Here is a 20825-nt window from a genome sequence, read left to right on the forward strand (position 1 = left end):
TCTGTAGGATGATGTTGGAGATCAAAAAGAGGAAGAGAGTGAGGGCAGAGCCATGGATGAAATGGTGGAAGTTGAAAAAGGAAGACTGCAAGGTTGAGTTTAGGGAGAAGGTGAGACAGGCATTGGGTGGTAGTGAAGAATTACCATACAGTTGGGAAACTACAACAGATATAGTAAGGGTGACAGGAAGAAGGGTGCTTGGCGTGACATCTGGACAGAGGAAGGAAGAAAAGGAAACCTGGTGGTGGAATGGGGAAATACAGGAGAGTATACAGAGGAAGAGGATGGCAAAGAAGAAGTGGGATAGTCAGAGAGATGCAGAAAGTAGACAAGAGTACAAGGAGATAAGGCACAAGCTGATTAGAGAGGTGGCGAAGGCTAAAGAAAAGGCGTATGATGAGTTGTATGAGAGGTTGGACACTTAGGAGAGAGAAAAGGACCTGTACCGATTGGCTAGACAGAGGAGCCGAGCTGGAAAAGATGTGCAGCAGGTTAGGGTGATAAAGGATAAAGATGGAAACATACAAGTGAGGAGAGTGTGTTGAGCAGATGGAAAGAGTACTTTGAGAGGCTTATGAATGAAGAAAATGAGAGAGAGAAGAGGTTGGATGATGTGGAGATAGGGAATCAGGAAGTGCAACGGATTAGCAAGGAGGAAGTAAGGACAGCTATGAAGAACATGAAGAATGGAAAAGCCGTTGGTCCAGATGACACATCTGTGGAAGCATGGAGGTGTTTAGGAGAGATGGCAGTGGAGTTTTTAACCAGATTGTTAAATGGAATCTTGGAAAGTGAGAGGATGCCTGAGGAGTGGAGAAGAAGTGTACTGGTGCCGATATTTAAGAATAAGGGAATGTGCAGGACTGCAGTAACTACAGGGAGATAAAACTGATGAGCCACAGCATAAAGTTATGGGAAAGAGTAGTGGAAGCAAGGTTAAGAAGTGAGGTGATGATTAGTGAGCAGCCGTATGGTTTCATGCCAAGAAAGAGCACCACAGATGCGATGTTTGCTCAGAGAGTGTTGATGGAGAAGTTTAGAGAAGGCCAGAAGGAGTTGCATTGCGTCTTTGTGGACCTGGAGAAAGCATATGACAGGGTACCTCGAGAGGAGCTGTGGTATTGTATGACGAAGTCGGAAGTGGCAGAGAAGTACGTAAGAGTTGTACAGGATATGTACGAGGGAAGTGCGACAGTGGTGAGGCCTGCGGTAGGAGTGATGGATGCATTCAAGGTGGAGGTGGGATTACATCAGGGATCGGCTCTGAGCCCTTTCTTATTTGCAATGGTGATGGACAGGTTGACAGATGAGATTAGACAGGAGACCCCATTGACTATGATGTATGCTGATGACATTGTGATCTGTAGCGATAGTAGGGAGCAGGTTAAGGAGACCCTGGAGAGCTGTAGATATGCTCTAGAGAGAAGAGGAATGAAGGTCAGTAAGAACAAGACAGAATACATGTGTGTTAATGAGAGGGAAGTCAGGGAATGGTGAGGATGCAAGGAGTAGAGTTGGTGAAGGTGGATGAGTTTAAATACTTGGAATCAACAGTACAGAGTAATGGGGATTGTGGAAGAGAGGTAAAAAAGAGAGTGCAGGCAGGGTGGAATGGGTGGAGAAGAGTGTCAGGAGTAATGTGACAGACGGGTATCAGCAAGAGTGAAAGGGAAGGTCTACAGAACGGTAGTGAGACCAGCTATGTTATTTGGGTTGGAGACGGTGTCACTGACCAGAAAGCAGGAGACAGAACTGGAGGTGGCAGAGTTAAAGATGCTAAGATTTTTTTGTTTTACAAAGGTTAATTTCCTGAACGACACACATACTTAATGTAACATGCATGTAAATGTGAATGAGATTCCTTTGCCAGTTTCATATAGTGTGGACAAGGTAGTAAACAAATAAACTGGTTATCCTGGAAGACTTTTTGTGTCTCGTTGTCTCTGACTGGACATCTGCAGTGGGTCCAACTTCCTGATTCAGCATTGTATGATTGTGGAAACTGCCACTGAGCAATACCTTCATTACTTTAATGTTTAATATTTCATGTGAAGAATAAAGAAACAGAGTTCTTTGCGCTCAGAGCAGTAGCATAAGCAGATGTTTTAATGGGCATTTTACATTGGGACATTTGGATGTAACTTCAGGGGCTTTTTAACATTCACAAAATATCAAAAAATATTTGTCTGTGATTGCTAATAATGATAGATTATCAGGAAGGACACTATACCACCTGTACTGCACATAACACTTAATTTTTGTAATATAATACATATTAACAAGATGAAACAGCAAATAAAGTATTTCTATCTAGTTACTTGCAATATTAAATTGACCTTAACAGCAAGAGATATTACATGAGCACATCAAATCAAAGGTTTTGTTCCTCCATTAAGTGCCTATTGTGGATCGGATTTTCAAGAAGCCACTAGAACTGATCATTTGGTCATAGACAACTGTTCTGTTTTGTGCCTTAGACATTCAGCAAGGACCCAGAAGTGTAATGTAAGGTGATTTTATATATACCATATGTATTAAGATCTCTCAGTAACAAAATCAAAAGAAAAATACTATAAATACCACCATTTACCTTTTAGATATTGTCAGCTTTTAAGTTTTATGGCAAAATCTTCCTTTTGGATCCCACATGCTAAAAGTTTGCAATAGCTTCATCTTTGTTAATAGTGATATCTTAAGATCAGAGAACTGTGCTTACCCATGTGGATTTCTGGATTTGTACGTAACCAATCTGATCTTTGTTCAGCAGTTGCTGTTGATACAGAAAAATGTGGCGTAGATTTTCAACATCTCAAAATGGTGCTGGAAACCCTCAGTTAGCATCGACCTCTTTGAATATACCAAGCATTGCTTGGGTGCTGTTCGTTTGGCAGGTGTGTGCAGAATGAAATACCTTCACTTCTATCAGTAGACCTGACCCCACTGAGGTCGAATGGAATTGTCAAAATGGGTCGCTCTTTTTTCCTGTCAGAGCAAAAACACGCGGAAATCATTCTCATGAAAACTCATGATGTTACAATGCTTTGCTTGGTTGCAATGTGCTTGAGCTGATAGGCAGAAAAAACAATGTGCCGTGAAAAACTGTTATTTTTTTAAAATCTCTAATACTTTTTGAAAGTTGGGTGTGTATGGAAATCATAACAAGCCAGCTACAAAAGCTGGTGTTACAAGCACAGTGACTGTGTGTGGCTTTGTGATAAGGCCATGTCATGGGGATACGTGAGAGCCTGGGGTATTGTATGACTCGGTCCATCTGATTACCCTTCTGTTTAACGAAATAGTCCTTACTTCAATGAAAGGAAGAGGTATGGTGCAGCATGGGAAGCTGGCAAAGGATGCTGGATATCTGCACGGGTGCAGCACAGGGTACCAGCATGAGTGGCTGGATGACGACATGGGAGTTCTCTGTGGGTGGAGGTGACAGACAGGCTTATCAAGCTGTGCACATGTCCATGGGTTGTGGTGACACCCTGGTAGTGGTCTGGCACTTGTGGTAGGAGAGTGACAGGTGAGATGTTGGTTAGTAGAAGCCATGTGAGGGCTTCAGAGAGTTTAGAGAGGGGTTTTAGTACCAAACCGTTTATTAAATGTTGTGAGAATCAAAGGGAACATTACAAAGTGATACATTTTTTTTCTTTTGAAACTTTTTTTGGAATATGTTGTAAGTATCAAAATCAAAATTAGTGTTTAAAAAAACCAAGAAAATTCATTATTTGTAACTTGAAATAATGGGCTATTTATATGGTTTTCATGTCAAAGATCATTTACTAATCACTGCTTTCTATTTTTATTTGTATTTTCTATACCGTCCCAACTATTTCCGAGTTGGGGTTGTAAATGTATATGTAATATGGTTTAGCTGTTGGCTATGGATATTTTAGGTGTCCACTTAGGGCCATATGCCATATAAATTTGATTGTTTATAAAGGTTCCATGGTGGGATTGTGTGTACAGTACATCAATGAGATCTGGTGAGGGCTATGTGTGTATACTGAGGGTTCCTGGCATAGCACAGTCAACATGAACTCAATAGAGGCCTCTACTCCTTTGCAAAGCTAGCCCGTTCCTAAAAAAAAACATTGTAAGGTGAATTTTTGCAATAGAAACACATAATTATCATTAATATGAATAGAAATAAATTTAAATGTTGCCTGGCCCCAAAACATAACCCCCATTATTGTTCTCATATAATGCTAAGTGTCACACACATACACATGGGAGGCAGATAAAGAGTCCGCATAGTGACAATTCCATGCCTGACCACTGACTTTTTCTCTCAATCCTCTGCAGACCATTCACGGGAAATTCTACAGGGTTCCAGCACCCGTGGTGACGTCACTTCCTGTCCCGATGGCGTAACTTCTGTTTCTGGTGCCCGTGATGATTTTACTTCTTGTCCCAGTGACATCACTTCCGGTCCAGACCTTTAAAGTTGGCATCTTTGCCACATGTCTTCAGTTCTGTTGTAGACTTTGAACCAGACTCTACGAAATTTAACCCTTTTGCATAATACACAGGTGGCTGCCCCAAACCTTTTTATGTCTTTTGTCCATTCTTGTGACATAAGATACATAAAACCTAACCAGAATTTGTTTAATAACAACATTAATCATTCAAACCAACTCTAATACGACATTTTCCCTTCATTAAATATTGGTTAATAAGGCTCTTAAGCCATGCTTTATTAATTCAGGTTTCCCATTCAAAGGTCTTCCTTTGGTTTTCAAATTCTTTCATGATTTTTTTGAAGCCACAGTACTCAAGATAATATGAGAAGACCCCTCAGTAAAACATGTGGCACGCTGCCTGGACCATAGCGTGTGAATGCAGAATGAGCGATGAGAACGAATGAAATGGTGATTGCATGTCACCAACATCCACCAAACATTCTACCCCTCTTAGTTTGGCAGTGTGCAGCCAGGTGTGCTTGGAATGATTATGAATAATATTGATAAATTAGTGCTACCATCACACGTTTGATTCCAGACTGGGTTTTCGTAATCATGAAAATTCAACTTCATTGTGGTTAGTAAGATTAACAAAATTATTAAAATAGTTTTCCTGTATACCCAAATTTCATTAACGCAGGGGCAGCTAATATTTCTAAAGCTGACCGTCTGCCCAAACTTTACTTAATGGCCAACAAGAATTATAAATCTCATGGATGGGATGACAGAACCAATTCAGTGAACAACAATCCCAGCATCACCTGCAATGTTTCTTTTATGAGATGTTTGCTAGATGAAAGACGCAAATTGAGAAAAATATCACAATAGTATACCTGGAATTTGGTAAAAGACACATGTCAAAGCCTGAAGTCATTTGGTAGAAGATTTGTGAGTAACAGGGAATAGAAATCACAACAATCTGAACATGGCTGTTGTGGTCGAAGGTTCGAAACAACAGCAGACAAACACAAATTCAAACAAAACAACTTCTTTTATTATTTCTTGATCTTTCTTGGTGAGCAGAGACCCGCTGCAGAATGCTGACAGTTTGTCACTGACAGCATCCACGTCACAGGAGGCCCTTTGCGGTTTTCCAAACCGGCTTTTATTTCCTCTTAAGCACGTACACATAGTTATCTCATTTTTGCACCTTTACAAGTAGCCTTTCCTTAGAAGTGGAATGAACTTCTGCTTTTGCTAACTAGGACAGGGTGCGGTCCCTAGAAAGCTGATCCACCCTTTATTTATTTCTTTTATTAATCTTATGGCTATTTTATATAATTAGGCTCTAATGCTTAATATCCTTAACTTTCCTTCATCACAATCTCAATGCATTTCATATAATTTAACACACAGAACTCTTATACTTGCAAATACAATATACATATACACTTTCTTATATATATTTTTATACACTCAAATACACACAGATAATAATCACCAAGGCGTTTTCTTTAGACTTGTTTACCCAAATATTCATTGCACTAAGGCGTAATCCCCAAATCTTCTTCCCCTCCCTTGGACTGGGTTAAAAGCCCTCAGCCCAAGATTATTTGTTCAACTTTTATTTAATACATTGATTCAGATTTTTATTATTCCACACTGTTCACTTCAACTTCCTTTATTCAAATTACAGCACCAGTACATTGAATTTGATTTAGTGAAGCTGACACAAATAAAACATCAACGCAAACATACAATATAAGTAACTATCATTTCCCAACGATCTAAAACCACAAATTCACACACTCATTAAATTAGTCAAGAAGATCCTACCATTTTAGAAATATAGCAGTGGTGGCAGAATTGTGTTTTAGGAATGTTTTTCTGCAGCTGCATATATACTGTATTACCTCATCTGAGGGATCAATGAATGCTAAACACTCCCGGGATGAGCTTACCTCAGTCTGTCTGGTTTGCTGATGGGTTTCAGACAACAAGTACTTCATGTGTGACTCACCTGCTAATTTATTTCTCTTACGGCCAGTAGGTTTTTTGTTTTGTATTGTTGTATTTTTATCATTAAGGTAACAAGTACCCACAGCATATTTATGTCTGTTCCTTCCTTACATTCTTTATTATTAAGCATGCCTAGGTTTTATAAATTCCAATAATGTAAATGATTTATAAAAGGTTGTATACATTATATCTTTTGTTCATTATGTAGTTTATTTTCGATTCATTAAAAAAATGACTTTGAAATGTTTAACAGTTTTTCCATTTTGTTGTTTCAGATATCTCTACTAATGCTGTAGTTCCCCCCAGAAATGATGAAGACTCCACAGCCAGTCTTCCATCCATTTCAGCAGCATCTATGGAGGATGTCCCAGCCTCGCAAGCCAAAGTGAAAAAACTTCAAACTGAGTCATCAAGTAAGGCAGTCTCCATATTTCCAATCATGAAGTTAGTGTTTGAGGTCTGGCTCTTAAGGAGTGAACAAACCACACTACTAGAAGGTGCCTGTTTTGTCTTGGTAGACTTCAATATTACTCTACTTTCCCCTTTTGCATTATTAATGTGTATATTAATGTCAGAATGCCTCGGATCTCACAGACTTACCAGTGTTTATAAGGTATTGTAGTACAGAATTTCTCTCACCTACCCTTCTACATTTATAACCTTAGACAATTAGGTGTAGTTAAAGACAAGCAGGAGTTAAGTTACAACTTTAAATAATTTATTATTGATAATATTCATCAATACTAACAATAAGCAGAGTACAAGTGAATATTGGCAACCATACAACCTGATAAACGCTGATGTGCAGTTTCAGGTGGCACACAGACTTGTAGGTAATTTAAATGTGTCTAGTTATGGCATCATTTTGGTCAGAACAGGCCACATGCCTGTCTCAATATGGCTGCCGAACTGTGCTCTTCATGTCAATGGTATGACAGAGAGATGCTTCTTCATGGTGATGTTTGTAAGAGACAGAGGGACAGGTAAAGCAAGCAAATTTATAGACTCTCTGTCCAAACCCTACAGCTAATAGGGCATCGTGGCACTGAATGGCTTCAGGCAACTTTAGACCAATAGAATTCTGGTGCGACACAATGGTTTCACACCTGCCCCCAATAACATTTGTTAAGGTGAAGCTTGCCAGCTAGGTAGTTGGCATCCATGCTGGGGTTGATTGAGAGAGTCCTGCAGAGAATCACTTGTCAGACTGGTTTTAGGCAGTTTGTAAAATTACACAGACTCAGTCCTTAAAGGTGTGTGTGGGGGGGTTCTTTACCATCAAACCATTGCTGTTCTTATCAGTGATATAACACCAATGTCTGAGTTACAAATAAAGTCATGCAACATATTTATCAATTTATATACAACATTTCACACCACAACAGTGCCACAATTATAGTCACCAAAAAAAAAAAGTATGTTCATGGATATTTTTATGTATTTAGTGTATAAAACATGCACACATGTTACAATATTTATTTGCTGAAGCTTTTATCAAAGGCCATTTAAAAATCAAATGAGTTAACATTGAAAGCAGGAAATTTCTTGTAGTAGTGGTAGTAGTATTGTCATGAGTACATTATGAGTCAACAACAGTCACATACTGTGACAAATGATAAAGGGAGCGCTTTATCATTAAACATGTGCTGAAATAGATGCATCTTAAGTCTTTGACTAATGAAATATTAAAGTGTGGAAATATTAAAATGTGCTCAAAAAATAAGCATGCTATAACCTAAAGCTTGTATTAGAAAGCTTGATTTAAAAAGCTAACTGCTGCCATCTACTGGTAAAGAGGCTGTGGTGTTAAAATGTTTGAACTGTTTTTGAATGTTAGTCAGTCATTTTGTGTGCAGTCACCAGCCATGTTACAGATAGCGGGGTAATACCTTCAAAGATCTCATCATACCATCTATAAACAAAATGGATACAAATTATAAATTATAATCTTTGGATATATTCTTTAATGAAATATAGTTCCATTCTAACTCACAGAGTATTGTTAATATGATTTCTTTAGTGTTACCATATAGGTGATTTACAAAAGCATGTGTATTTATGTTCTTTGCAGGCCACACTGCAGAACTGTTAAGACTATCCTACTAGAATCTTTGAGTCAAAAGATTTTCTGCTAGAAGACTGCTGTAAATTTGTTGTGGAATAAATGTGCCTGTTGTTGGGCTTAACCTCCATTCGATGTGCATCTTGGTCCTTCCATCTCTGTGTTTTTTACAATATTATTATACAGTGGGGCTAAGAACTGCAAAGATTTTAAACACACATCTCATGTCATCTCTCATTTTATCCTCGTGTGAAAGGGTAATTTCCTCTCTGTGTATTCCTTTAACTTTTGCTTTCACACATGTTGCTTTGATGCAGATGTGGCCTTTAAAGGGTAAGGTGTGCATGCTAATGGCAAGAAACTGAAATGTTTAACATATCCTATAGGTGAACTGGCCCTGGTAGTTTGTTAATGTAAGCTAAAGTGTAAATCGAATGTTTGCATAATTATAAGAGAAAAAAAACTAAACTAGAAAAGAATATTTGTGATGTGGAAGGAATAAGGCTAGCATGTTGAAAGACAGGAGAATGGCTGAATCGCTATTTAGTACCTGTGAGACAGGGCTGGTTTGCAAAAGGCTGCCCACATTCCAAAGCCAAGAAACAAGTGCCAGATCTCAAGACCTTAGAGGACAGGATAACTTATTTATTTTTGTGGAAATATGGCAGCCCATACCATGACATCTGGGCTATTTTTTCATTTGCTAGTAGTCATCATCTGTATTTCACAGTGCAGTATTCATAATTCTCCTAATTTCTTCTCCTATATTTCTTGTGTTAGTAACTTTTTCTAATTGTCTGCTCTACACACTCATCTAGTCACATTGGGCCCAGTCCAAAATGCATGTCAGATCCATAACTTTTTCTTAGCTGTGGCTCAAAGCAGGTTTCTAGAACTTCAACATATACGTCCTAACCCAGAACTCAACCAAATTCAGCTATCACAATAAATGTTTTAATGAGATATCATTCTGAACTGTACCGGCTATCTTGAACCACTAAGCCTAGGATGTGTAACAAAGTTTGTTCTGAATCCTTCACGTGCTTTCTTACTTTCTTACCAGTGCAGTACTTCATTTTACTTTTTTGTCTCTTAGATATCTTTATAAAATTGGCATTGGGTGTGAATGAGTCATTTAAAACAATCGCTCTATCAATATATGTTCTTGTGCTCTTGTGTATATTAAATTCTGTTGACTTTTCCTTATCTCATATCCTCTTTAGGGCTCTGCATGTACTTCAGGGGGCATGAAGTGAGAATGCCTACACATACGCATAGCTGTCCTGAAGTGGAAATAGCTTAGTTTGAACATTCTGCTGCTGGTTTAAAGCATAAGTGTTTAACATCTGCACCACATATGTATGCAGTCAACACAAACATGTGGTTTCAAAAACTTAGTGTTGTGTGGACTGCTCTGTGGATGTGAGCACTTGACCCAAAATAATGTCAAAATGATGTCTGTGCTGAATGTAGATCTGAGTACACAGAAATCTTAAATTGGCTAATTGGTTTACAATTGAAAAACCGCTGCACAATTTAGGTTCTTCAAATGATAAGAAGACAACATAGAAGAGGGAACAGAATAATTTACTGAGTGAAGATGAAACACAAAGTGAGCTGCCAATGTATGCACAAGAGCTGGAAATTATAAGCAACAACAAAATGCCCAAGTCTTATGTAGATGGACATTTGCCCCTTACACACCCACCCCTCAATTTGTACCATACCTCATACCATTTTCAATTATGCCTTGAAGTTGAACTCAATTATTAGACTTGGAGGCAATCTGAATAGTTCAACTTGTCACCTGTTCAGTATTATAAAAAGAAAAGGAACCAAAGGATTGGCAATTTTCATGAAATATTATGTTACCAGTAATGGCAGACTGCACGATAACATGCAGTTAATACACTTGACTTATAGTTTTCATCCTCTTTCTCTGTACATTTAGCATTTGTTTGCTCAGAGGTTGATGTGCTTGCTGCTTCCTGAGCAGCTCTTCTTTTCTCCATGCCTGCTTCTTCTCTTCTTTTGTCGGCATCTTTTCACATTAAAACTGATTTAAGTCAGTGTTTGTGTTGCAATTGCTTAGTACGTTTTTCTTAACCTTTCACTTAAGCGGACACTTAGGTGTTCAATCTGCCTCAAGAATGATTTAAGATATGAAGAGGTAGGGGAAGTGACGGTGAAGGTGGTAGGGATGAGAACAGCACACATACGTATGTGTCACACGGCCGCCCTGCTGGCTGCTGCCGAGAGTTGATTCTACAATAAAATAAAATAAAAATAAAAAAAAAGAAGAATCTTGGAGGTCAATCATCACCCCGACAGTGGATAGTAGACGTCACATGGTATATGTGTACCAAATTTCAGGTCAATAGGTCAAACAGTTTGTGAGCTACAGGTGATTTAAAATCCTGAATAGACAAACGGACAGCCACCATAGCATATTATATAAGAAGTTACGTCATATTGTTTTTTTGACTGACATATTATTAACAGATAAAACACTTATATAAACAAGTCAATGCAGTAAACGAAATGCAGTATAAGCACAGTTTGATGTGTATTTATACTTCAAAGGCACAAGGCACACTTCAGGGTGTGGAGTTGGCGCTGTTGTGTTTTCGTCAATAAAGAATTCCCTTCCTCTTATGTCCATCCGTTGCTGGACTGAAATACAGCCCTACTCACCCTGTGTGTCTCATCTGTGGCACATGTCGTGAAATAAAGTTTTAAGAAAGAAAATGGGAAGAACTCAAAGATTGCAATCTTCTGAAGGCAGGATTGTGCTTACGTGTGGCCTGATGTCACTCATGGATGCAGCTGATCTTGCAAGTGCTTTCTGTGTCTTAACACTTTCCCTGTAGAGTTCAGGCTCCTGGATCAGCTATAATAGTAAAATGTCTAATGGTAAGGTATTAAAGTGTCAACATTTATCAGCACTTTTGTCTCAAGATTGACCTGTTTTAAGGACCAAGTTTAGATTTGTTGACCGACCGGGAGGTTTTATAGCCAGTCCTGTTATTCAGTTGTAGCAATGGCTATGAGTGTGTGTACTATGTGCTTTGTATCTTCCTTCTTTAACATTTTTCTTTAACATTAGCTTCAACAGGAGAAGGTTTCCGTGTATCTGTGTGTTTTACCCTTCAAAAAATTATTGAACTACCAGAGACTTTCAATGATAAGGAGGAGGCTAGAAGGGCCATATACCAAGATCTGTTCCGAAAACTTGACCTCTTGGCCCCAGAATCAGGTATTTTACTTTTTGAATATTTGTGCAGTAAAAATGTAACATCTGGAAAGTATGAAGTTTTAAGGGGTGTGCCACTGCGAGATAGGAGTACCACTACATTTAAAGTCCAAGGGTCTGCCAGCCATAGCATCCTTATCATCAAGCCGACAATTTGTGCATTCCTTGATCTGTGGGGCATGATGTGTAGGTCAGCACCCGTGCACATCATTTTGTTTCAAGACTATCAGCATACATTTCTGAACAGTTTGTACCTCAGCATTCTCTTTTATACTCTGCTCTCAGCTAATAATCATCCAGGAATGTGTTTCATGGTCAACATTTGCTTTGAATGATCAGGAATGCTGGATATCTAATCAATGCTTTATTTTAATGATGTTTATTTTTGCAATTATTTCACAGAAACCATTGGTTATGATAAAGAGCAAACAGTTGCAGATTTCCTTAAAAAGTATTCTTCTAATCAGCCTGCTGTGATCTGGAAAGAAACTGCAGAGAAAAAAATTCAATGCAAACTTGATATTTCTGGACAGTACAGATTTTGCAATCCATGTATGTACTTCTGTTTTTGAACTTAATGTGTATGTTATATTTTGAACGTTTATATATGCTCGATACATCCAAATATCGTACACTTCCTTTGGCCATACACTGAGTGCTGTATAAAATTTCAGATGTGTAATACGGGTAAAATAATGCTTACCAAGTTCCACCTTGTAGCACACGTGGTCTTTCTGCCTGAACACACTGAAGTGTCACTCATTTTCACCGTTTTGTTTACATGTGAAATTGATGCAACACAACAGTTTCAGTGCACTTTGACCACTGATGTTCACAACTTGAACATAGTTACCTCCAGTAATGCTGACCTTAGTATATCAGCAGTCGTTCAGTTTGGATATAGCCTGGGTATTACTTAAGGAAATGTATTGGGAACTGTACTAATAACCACATCTGTTGTGATGGATTTCCAAGCAAGGAAAACACAGAGAGATGATAAATGTGTTTGGGCACCATAAAGATGAACCCCATATATCAGGTGACAAAAACAAAAAATGGAAGAGATGGGCCCAGGGCATTGTAACCTGGAAGTGACGTCACTGGTGCTGCCAGTTATCCGATCTGTTAGGGAGCGAGGAGGAGAAGCATTAGGCAATGGTGCCAATCCTCGACTTTGAGTGGAATACTACTTGATGATCCAACAAGTTGACTCTAAAACGCACGCCAAATGAAGAAAGTTCAGTGAAGAGAAGACTGGACACTAAGCACTGAATTCAGGCTTGCCTTAAAACAGAGTACTTTAAAAACTGCAAAGTGTGAAGTATGTTCTGCCCAAATATATACAAGTAAAACTTAAATAAGACAGAAGAAAAAGAACAAAGTGTGGAGATAAGTCATAGACTAAACCGAAGTAACATGACGTACACTTGTAAATTTGTACACAAATCGTACACGAGGTCTGTGCTGTGAGGTGGATTGTTCAGCAGCTCCCATGGAAAGCATCATAACAGTTCATGAGTGACATGTATAGTGTGCATTCTGTATTTATCTTACACCAGACACCTCTAGCAGTTGCCAATAAATTTCAGTTGAGGGTGTGCCATTGGCACTAATGAATTAGATTACACTACACATCTCTGTTTGATCTTGTTTTGGGACATCCTGTTATTTTCAAATGCGGTGGGCTGGCGCCCTGCCCAGGGTTTGTTTCCTGCCTTGCGCCCTGTGTTGGCTAGGATTGGCTCCAGCAGACCCCCGTGACCCTGTAGTTAGGATACAGTGGGTTGCATAATGGATGGATGTTATTTTCAAAGTGATTTTTGCAGCAGTAGGAGTTCAGTCACATCCTCTCAAGGCCTGAAACCTAACCACACATTATACATTAATAGCTGTAACAACAGCTGTTACACATGTTGTTCTTAAATGGATCAGACATGTTTCCTTTCTTTTTTAAATATACTTGTGGCACAGATACGTTCAAGGTAAAATCTCCCACCATATTCCACATCAGTTTCCAACTCTCCACAATTACATAATATTCTTAAACCTACTTAAGGCACAAAGTTGGGCATCACCAAGCACACTCACCCAAAAATCCACATACGTCATTGGGAATTTGGGAATACTCACAGGGAAATCCCATGCAGACATATGGAGAGCACACAAACTCCACATACACAATAAGAAAATGTATTATTAGTTGCACATAATTGTTTGTTTTTTCCTAACTGTAATGTATTTGTTATTATGTGATGATGATGATGATTATTATTATTACACTTGTTGTTAAGGATTATATGAGTACAGAAAATCGATGTTTCTAATATTGTACAGTGTAATAGAAGGAGACAACGATAACGAGTAGGAGTATCAGCCTGGTCACCACGTATAATTGATTTGCAAAGAAAAAGAACAAGTTTACAACAGAACTGCCAAATATGGCAGAGCTTCCGGTTTTGGGTCCTTCTGGCAGGAAGAGGCAGGTCCAGGTGGACAGACACCGGAAGTGACATCAGAGGTGTTATAGCCATCAGTCATCCGGTCTGCAGAGGAGGGAAGAGAAAAAAAATGTTTCTGTTACTTATTTTACAGTTACAATGGTGACATTATTGCACTCCATTCCATGAGTGATTGTGTCGCTTGACACTTGAATGTCATGGCTGCTGCCATGCTGTATATGGTAGTGGTGCTGGTTGCTACCATGTAACCACTGATGTGTCAAACTGTGTCGTCACATCTTGTATTTAAGATACTATGCTGTATAACAAGATTTTGGGGTATTTCAAAGAAACTTTCCTTGTATTACTTTAGGTTAGGAATTTCATCTGGTAAGTTACAGCGTTTGAGTCCTGCTTTTTAATCTGCGATTTTTGTCCTTTCTATTTGTTTAGTGACACCAGTTAGATAGGCTTCCCATTAATGAAGCTTTGCCTGTCTTTTGACCTTGATTCAGCCTGCTCTATTTCATTGGCTATTTCATCTCTCAGTTTCTTTTATACTTCAGGTCAGACATGGCTAGCAGGCTAGTTAAACTGTTAATTAAATTTTGGAAGTAGAAGAGTTTGTTTAAGTCATTCTTTTTTAAATTACATCTGTCCTTGCTTCATGGCTAAAATATGCTATTGTAAGATTATAGCCTAAGTGACATTGACACAGTATACTTGTGACCATTTTCAGTAAAGCCTCAGAGCTCTGTCTTTGCACTCACTACTTCACCTCTGAAAGTTGTGTTTATTCTAGTAACAAAGAGATGTATTCTGAAATGAACGCAGTAAACACTCGAGTAGATCTTAGCTTTTCTTTGATATACCACATTTTCAAAATGTGGCTAAAAATGAACAGTATAACTAAAGTGCCTGAAGTAAATGTAGTGCGATTTAGCTGCCTTTCAACTTCACACAGTAACCTTTGTCCCAGGTTTAACTTTGTTAAGTTTCAAAATGTGAAATCTGAGCTTGTGCAGAAAATACAGTTAATAAAATGGCAAAGAAAGTGATTTCAAAGTGGCAACCCTGAAACATATCTCATGAGCAGTGTGGTCTTGACAAAATAAAGGTTGGGGTGCCAAGCCCGTCGTTCCCATTTACTTCAATTGAAAAAGAAAACAAATGTACAATAATGTCAAAAGTCCATCCATCCATCCATTTTCCAACCCGCTGAATCCGAACACAGGGTCACGGGGGTCTGCTGGAGCCAATCCCAGCCAACACAGGGCACAAGGCAGGAACCAATCCCGGTCAGGGTGCCAATCCACTGCAGGACATACACAAACACACCCACACACCAAGCACACACTAGGGCCAATTTAGAATCGCCAATCCACCTAACCTGCATGTCTTTGGACTGTGGGAGGAAACCGGAGCGCCCGGAGGAAACCCACGCAGACATGGGGAGAACATACAAACTCCACGCAGGGAGGACCCAGGATTCGAACCCAGGTCCCCAGATCTCCCAACTGCGAGGCAGCAGCGCTACCCACTGCGCCACCGTGCCGCCCATGTCAAAAGTCTCTCTATTATAATAAAAAAATCTTGGGATGAGATGAGACTAATCCTGTGACAAGACGTGACTTTTTAAAGAGACTTTTTGGAAGGAAGTCCCGTGAGACGGAGACTTTTACCATGAGATTCTTTCATGTCATGCCCTACTTACAACTATTTTCAAACAAGACCACGGTCATCAGGTGCATTCCGGCACTTAACCTGGACAGACACCAATCCATTAAAGGGCTTACTTATTAACACTCACACACACTTACAAAGATCCAGTTTAGAATTACCTATTCATCTAAATATGGCAGCGAGAAACAAAGTCAAACGAATTAATGTGAAAATTGCTGATTAGTTACATAGCAAATTGATTAAATGCGTATCAATAGACTATGCTGAGCAGTTGGTGGTGATTGTGCAGAAGATGAAAACATCAATTTACAATATCCCATAGAGTATCTACAAGTGTTAACACTGTCCGGTCTTCCATCGGCTGAATGACTGTTGAAAGAAGAATGTATCGTAATGTTATTGTGTAATTTATGTATGAGTGATGGACTATGCAATGAAACAAGATTAGTTGTATTAAAAATTGGTTGAACAATTCTAACATGTAAAATTTAACAGACGACAAGAGCTATTGAAGTAATTATATGACAATTGCAGTTCCGTGAAAGGGGCAAGCTTGTTTATAAGCCATGTAAAATGGGTGCTTGGATGTTGGATATGCTTTTGTCTGGAGCAGGAGAATACCTTGTGATTAGTCATGTTTATCTTTTTGAAAAATAAAACAGAAGTAACAGTGTTTTGGTGTTAGGGTTGTAATGCATGCAAATCCCAAAAAAGATAGACATCTAATTTAAGGTATGGAAAGGTGGATCTTAAAAGGAACACCCTATCAAAAAAATGACCATTTTTTATATTTTTCTTTTTTAATTTCATGATTTCAATAGTGATAAAAGTATTTATTCAATGGGACCCAATGGGGTCCCAACACTGAATGACAGCAAACACATTTAAAATGTCAGTCAGACAGTCATCATACAACCCGCTATATCCTAACATAGGGTCACAGGGGTCTACTGGAGCTAATCCCAACCAACATAGGGCGCAGGGCAGGAACAAATCCTGGGCAGGGCGCCAGCCCACCACAGCATTTAAAATGTTTGTTAAGAAAATCTCAAGTTACTGGTATTATTTTATTGTATAGCCTACTGACAATACCCAAAACACATGAATTTTTTGTAAAATATTGTTAAATAAATACTTCTGGAAAAATTAGAGTAGTGAAATTTGATTGAATTGAAGACTCATTTCCCCATCATTAATTGGTTAAGAGCCCTGTCTTCAATTCAAAAGCTGATACCGAGCCAAGCTGTGTTACGAAAAATTATGTGATGTTATTTGTAGGATCCAGTATGCAAATGCAAAGAGTTATACTTCTTAAGGTGAGCAAGAGGACCCACAAAAGGCAATTGGGTCCTGGTCGAAAGAAGCACTCATGTCACTGGGCCATATGGTGAGCCTACCCTAGATGACAAGGAATATTGGGAACCTTGGCATTTAAGGTTGAATCCAAAGATAAAAGTATTCAACCTTCTTATTAGACTTCACACCACAAACTTATATTATACAGTAGACAAGTGGGGAATTGTCTTCACACCTATAACCATGGCTGATTTTGTCTATGACATTGCACTATGACCGACCATGGACTTACCAAGGTTTATTTATTTGGAGTTTTTGTTTGCCTCTTCTCTGCTGTCAACTGAACAAGAATTAGCAATAATATTAATAAACAAATTGTTAGGATCCATGTACAGGGTAGTTTAGTGAGTTTGAGATTGCTTTGTTTTATGGCCTGTTTAACCTCATATGTTTAAATGTATACATTATGCAAATTCTTTTTTACCTTTAAATGTGTTACAGCACTCTAAGCCTGTATTCTGTGATAAGGGTTTTACAAAAATACACTGACTCACTGAAACAAAGAAAATTAACCTATGAACCTATGGAGAGTTTGGTGCATATTAATTTTATTAATGTGTGTAGAACTGTGGGTGAAAATCAGCATATGCTCAGCTTATACCTAAAGGCCAGTGATGTTAGCATTCTTAAGATAGCAAGTTTTTTTGTAAGACTGCAATATCATTTAATTTACTTTATTGTTTCAGATCCTTTACCTAAAAAACAGAAGGCAGAGCAGGAGGCAGCCAAAGAGGCACTCACTCGCCTCTCGGCGGTTCTTGGTTGGAATGTCAATCCTAATAATGAAAACTATAAAGGCACTTTACAGACTCTAATCACTCAGCAAGGCTTTGAGAATCCTACTTATAAACCTTTCTCTGGTGACACAACACATGAAAATGACTCCCAAAGTAAAGGTAATAAAGCTTTAATATACTCCACTTGCTACCTTGGTTATACAGTATGTGTCTACATTGACTAGTCATGTTGGGTCAAATTTCCTCATCCAAGCAAAATGAAATTTGTCCATAAATATGCACCAATTAATAAGCATTATCTCAAGACATTTCACAGTATTAGAACATTACATTTCAATGAATCTCTTGTGACAAGAATGCACTACAGGGAAGCCCAAGGACACTTGCATTTACCTCTGTTGCAGTTACAATGTTTCCTTCTCCTGCTGTTAAGACCAACGAGGATGTTACATCTTTTTGCCCCAACTAGTCTCCTTCTCCTCTTCTGGATCTTTCCACACTTCTTCATACCTTGAACACAAATCCACAAAAGGTTAAAACCATTTTGGTTTTATTGTTGTTTTTATTAATATATAGTTAGGTCCATAAGTATTTGGACAGTTACACAATTTTCATCATTTTGGCTCTGTACGTCACCACAATGGATTTGAAATAAAGCAATCATTATGTGATTGAAGTGTAGACATTCAGCTTTAATTTAAGGGGTTAACAAAAATATCTTATGAGCCATTTACAAATGACAGCCATGTTCTTATATGGCCCACCTATTTTCAGGGGCTCAAAAGTATTTGGTCAATTGACTGACAAGCTGTTCCATAGCCAGGTGGGAGCAGTTCCCTCATTATTTCATTAACTATTAAGCAGGTAAAAGGTCTGGAATTGATTTGAAATGTGGAATTTGCATTTAGAGGCTGTCACTGTGAACCCACAATATGAGGTCCAAAGAGCTGTCCATGCAAGTAATAATAACAGTCCATCATTCAGTCAGTCAGTCATTCTCCAACCCGTTATATCCTAACACAGGGTCATGGGGGTCAGCCAACACAGGGCGCAAGGCAGGAACAAATCCCCAGGCAGGGCGCCAGCCCATCGCAGCAATCCATCATTAGTCAGAGAAAACAAAACAATCCCTTTAGAGAGACAGCAGAAACACGAAGCGTGGTCAGATCAACCATTTGGTATATTCTGAAAAGAAGGAACTCCGCAACACCAGAAGATCTGGAAAACCGTAGAAGAAAACTGTGCTGGTTAATTGCAGAATTCTGTCCTTGGTCAAGAAGAACACCTTCGCAACATTTAGCCAAACCAAGAACACTCTTTCGCGAGGTAAACCTGTCATTGCCAAAGTCTACAATCAAGAGAAGACTTCATAAAAGTAAAGACACAGGGTTTGCCACAAAGTTAGGAAAATTGTATCACTGTCCAAATATAATAAAAAATATTATAAAAGGCCCACACCTTTTGACTACCTTTTATTCAGTTTGTTATGTCTCCAATTATTATTTTTTCCAATGCCTCCTTTATTTTTATTATATACTTAATTTTCTTGCTGTTAAATCACAATCTTGAAATTATTACACTACTCAAAGTTTCTTCTTACAAAATATTTTATGCCTGTCCTCCTGCCAATAGCCTGTGCTTTGTAGACTGTAACATAATGAACTTCTCAATCCAAAAACCACTTTATAAGTGCGTTAGTCTGCAATTTACATTTCTAAAGTAATGAAAACCAGCAGGTGATGGAGTATAAAAAGTTCAAACTTGCCAATCATTCTTTATGTAGTTTAATTGGATGACTTTAAAAGGACTAATTTTTAAATTTTTTCATGTTCTGTACTTTTTACTTGTCGGTGTTGTTTTTTTTCAGGGTCTTTGATTGCTGCTCCTTATTCCAGTAAGATAAATGAAGAATCAAGCACCTCAACATCAGTAAAGAGGCTGGCAGAGGATTTCCAGGAACTACAGGATACAACAAGAAAACAGCAAATTCAATCATCAAGTAAGCCAATCAGAAGGTCCCTTTCTGATCCATACACAGTTGTTGAGTCTTATTTGCTGCATGCACCTAACCAGTGAGCATTGTTGAGCTTTTCTTCAAGCTTTTGTTTTATCTTTAGTCTTTTGTAAGTTTAACATATAAGAAGTCCATTTTCTTGTTTTCTTCTGCTAAATGTTTTGAAAAATGATTTCTTCACCATTGTGTATCAGGATTGCACTGACACACTTTTCCTGGTTTTAATTTAGTTTTTTTGTTTTTGTCAATTTCTTTATTAGTGTGGCCAACACAATGGCACAGACAAGCCCCAGGTTTACAATCAACATTTATTTAACAAGGTATCTTTCCATGGTTTCCATTTGTTCTCTGTCTACTATTTACTCCTCCATCCTCCCACACACGTGTTGCCCTTCTCCGCTCCTGACTTCTAACTTCCTGAGCCGAGTGGAGTGCTCTGTTTTAACTCTGAACCTGGCAGTACTTCTGGTGCTGAACCTATTGCCTCCAGGAAGAATATCCGGGTCAGGCAGCACCACAACCGTCCATGAATCGTTACTATCCAAGAGCGCCCCCTGGTGGCCCCCACAGAACATGTCAGGGCAGGTTCATGGGACCACAATTCCTATGCTGCCCTGCAGGCAACCATAATGGGGCTTTCCAGATGGGATACTGCTACCCAGTGTAAAGGGGGATGCTCTGCCCATAGTAGGCAGTCACCCACTGTGCTTTCCTTCCCAGTTCCCAGTGCCACGCGCCAGTCCAGGTAAGATTGAGGAGATTAGAAGGCTTAACGCGTGGCTCAAATCTTGGTGCAGGGTAGAAGGGTATAGGTTTATGGGGCATTGGGACTCCTTTTGGAACAGATGGGACCTGTT

General features: G+C 38.8%; 1 protein-coding gene across 1 annotated transcript in view; it reads left to right on the plus strand.

The window, feature by feature from the left end:
- LOC114650257 (uncharacterized) overlaps window positions 1-20825 on the plus strand; it is a 113860-nt gene that overhangs the window by 62731 nt on the left and 30304 nt on the right. The window contains exons 16-20 of the mRNA XM_028799782.2: window positions 6701-6838; window positions 11594-11743; window positions 12143-12292; window positions 17904-18113; window positions 19822-19953. Of these exons, the coding sequence (XP_028655615.2) occupies window positions 6701-6838; window positions 11594-11743; window positions 12143-12292; window positions 17904-18113; window positions 19822-19953 (780 nt within the window). The remainder of the gene's footprint in view (window positions 1-6700; window positions 6839-11593; window positions 11744-12142; window positions 12293-17903; window positions 18114-19821; window positions 19954-20825) is intronic.

Source organism: Erpetoichthys calabaricus, chromosome 4 (assembly GCF_900747795.2).
Source record: "Erpetoichthys calabaricus chromosome 4, fErpCal1.3, whole genome shotgun sequence".
In the NCBI taxonomy this organism is placed as follows: domain Eukaryota; kingdom Metazoa; phylum Chordata; class Cladistia; order Polypteriformes; family Polypteridae; genus Erpetoichthys; species Erpetoichthys calabaricus.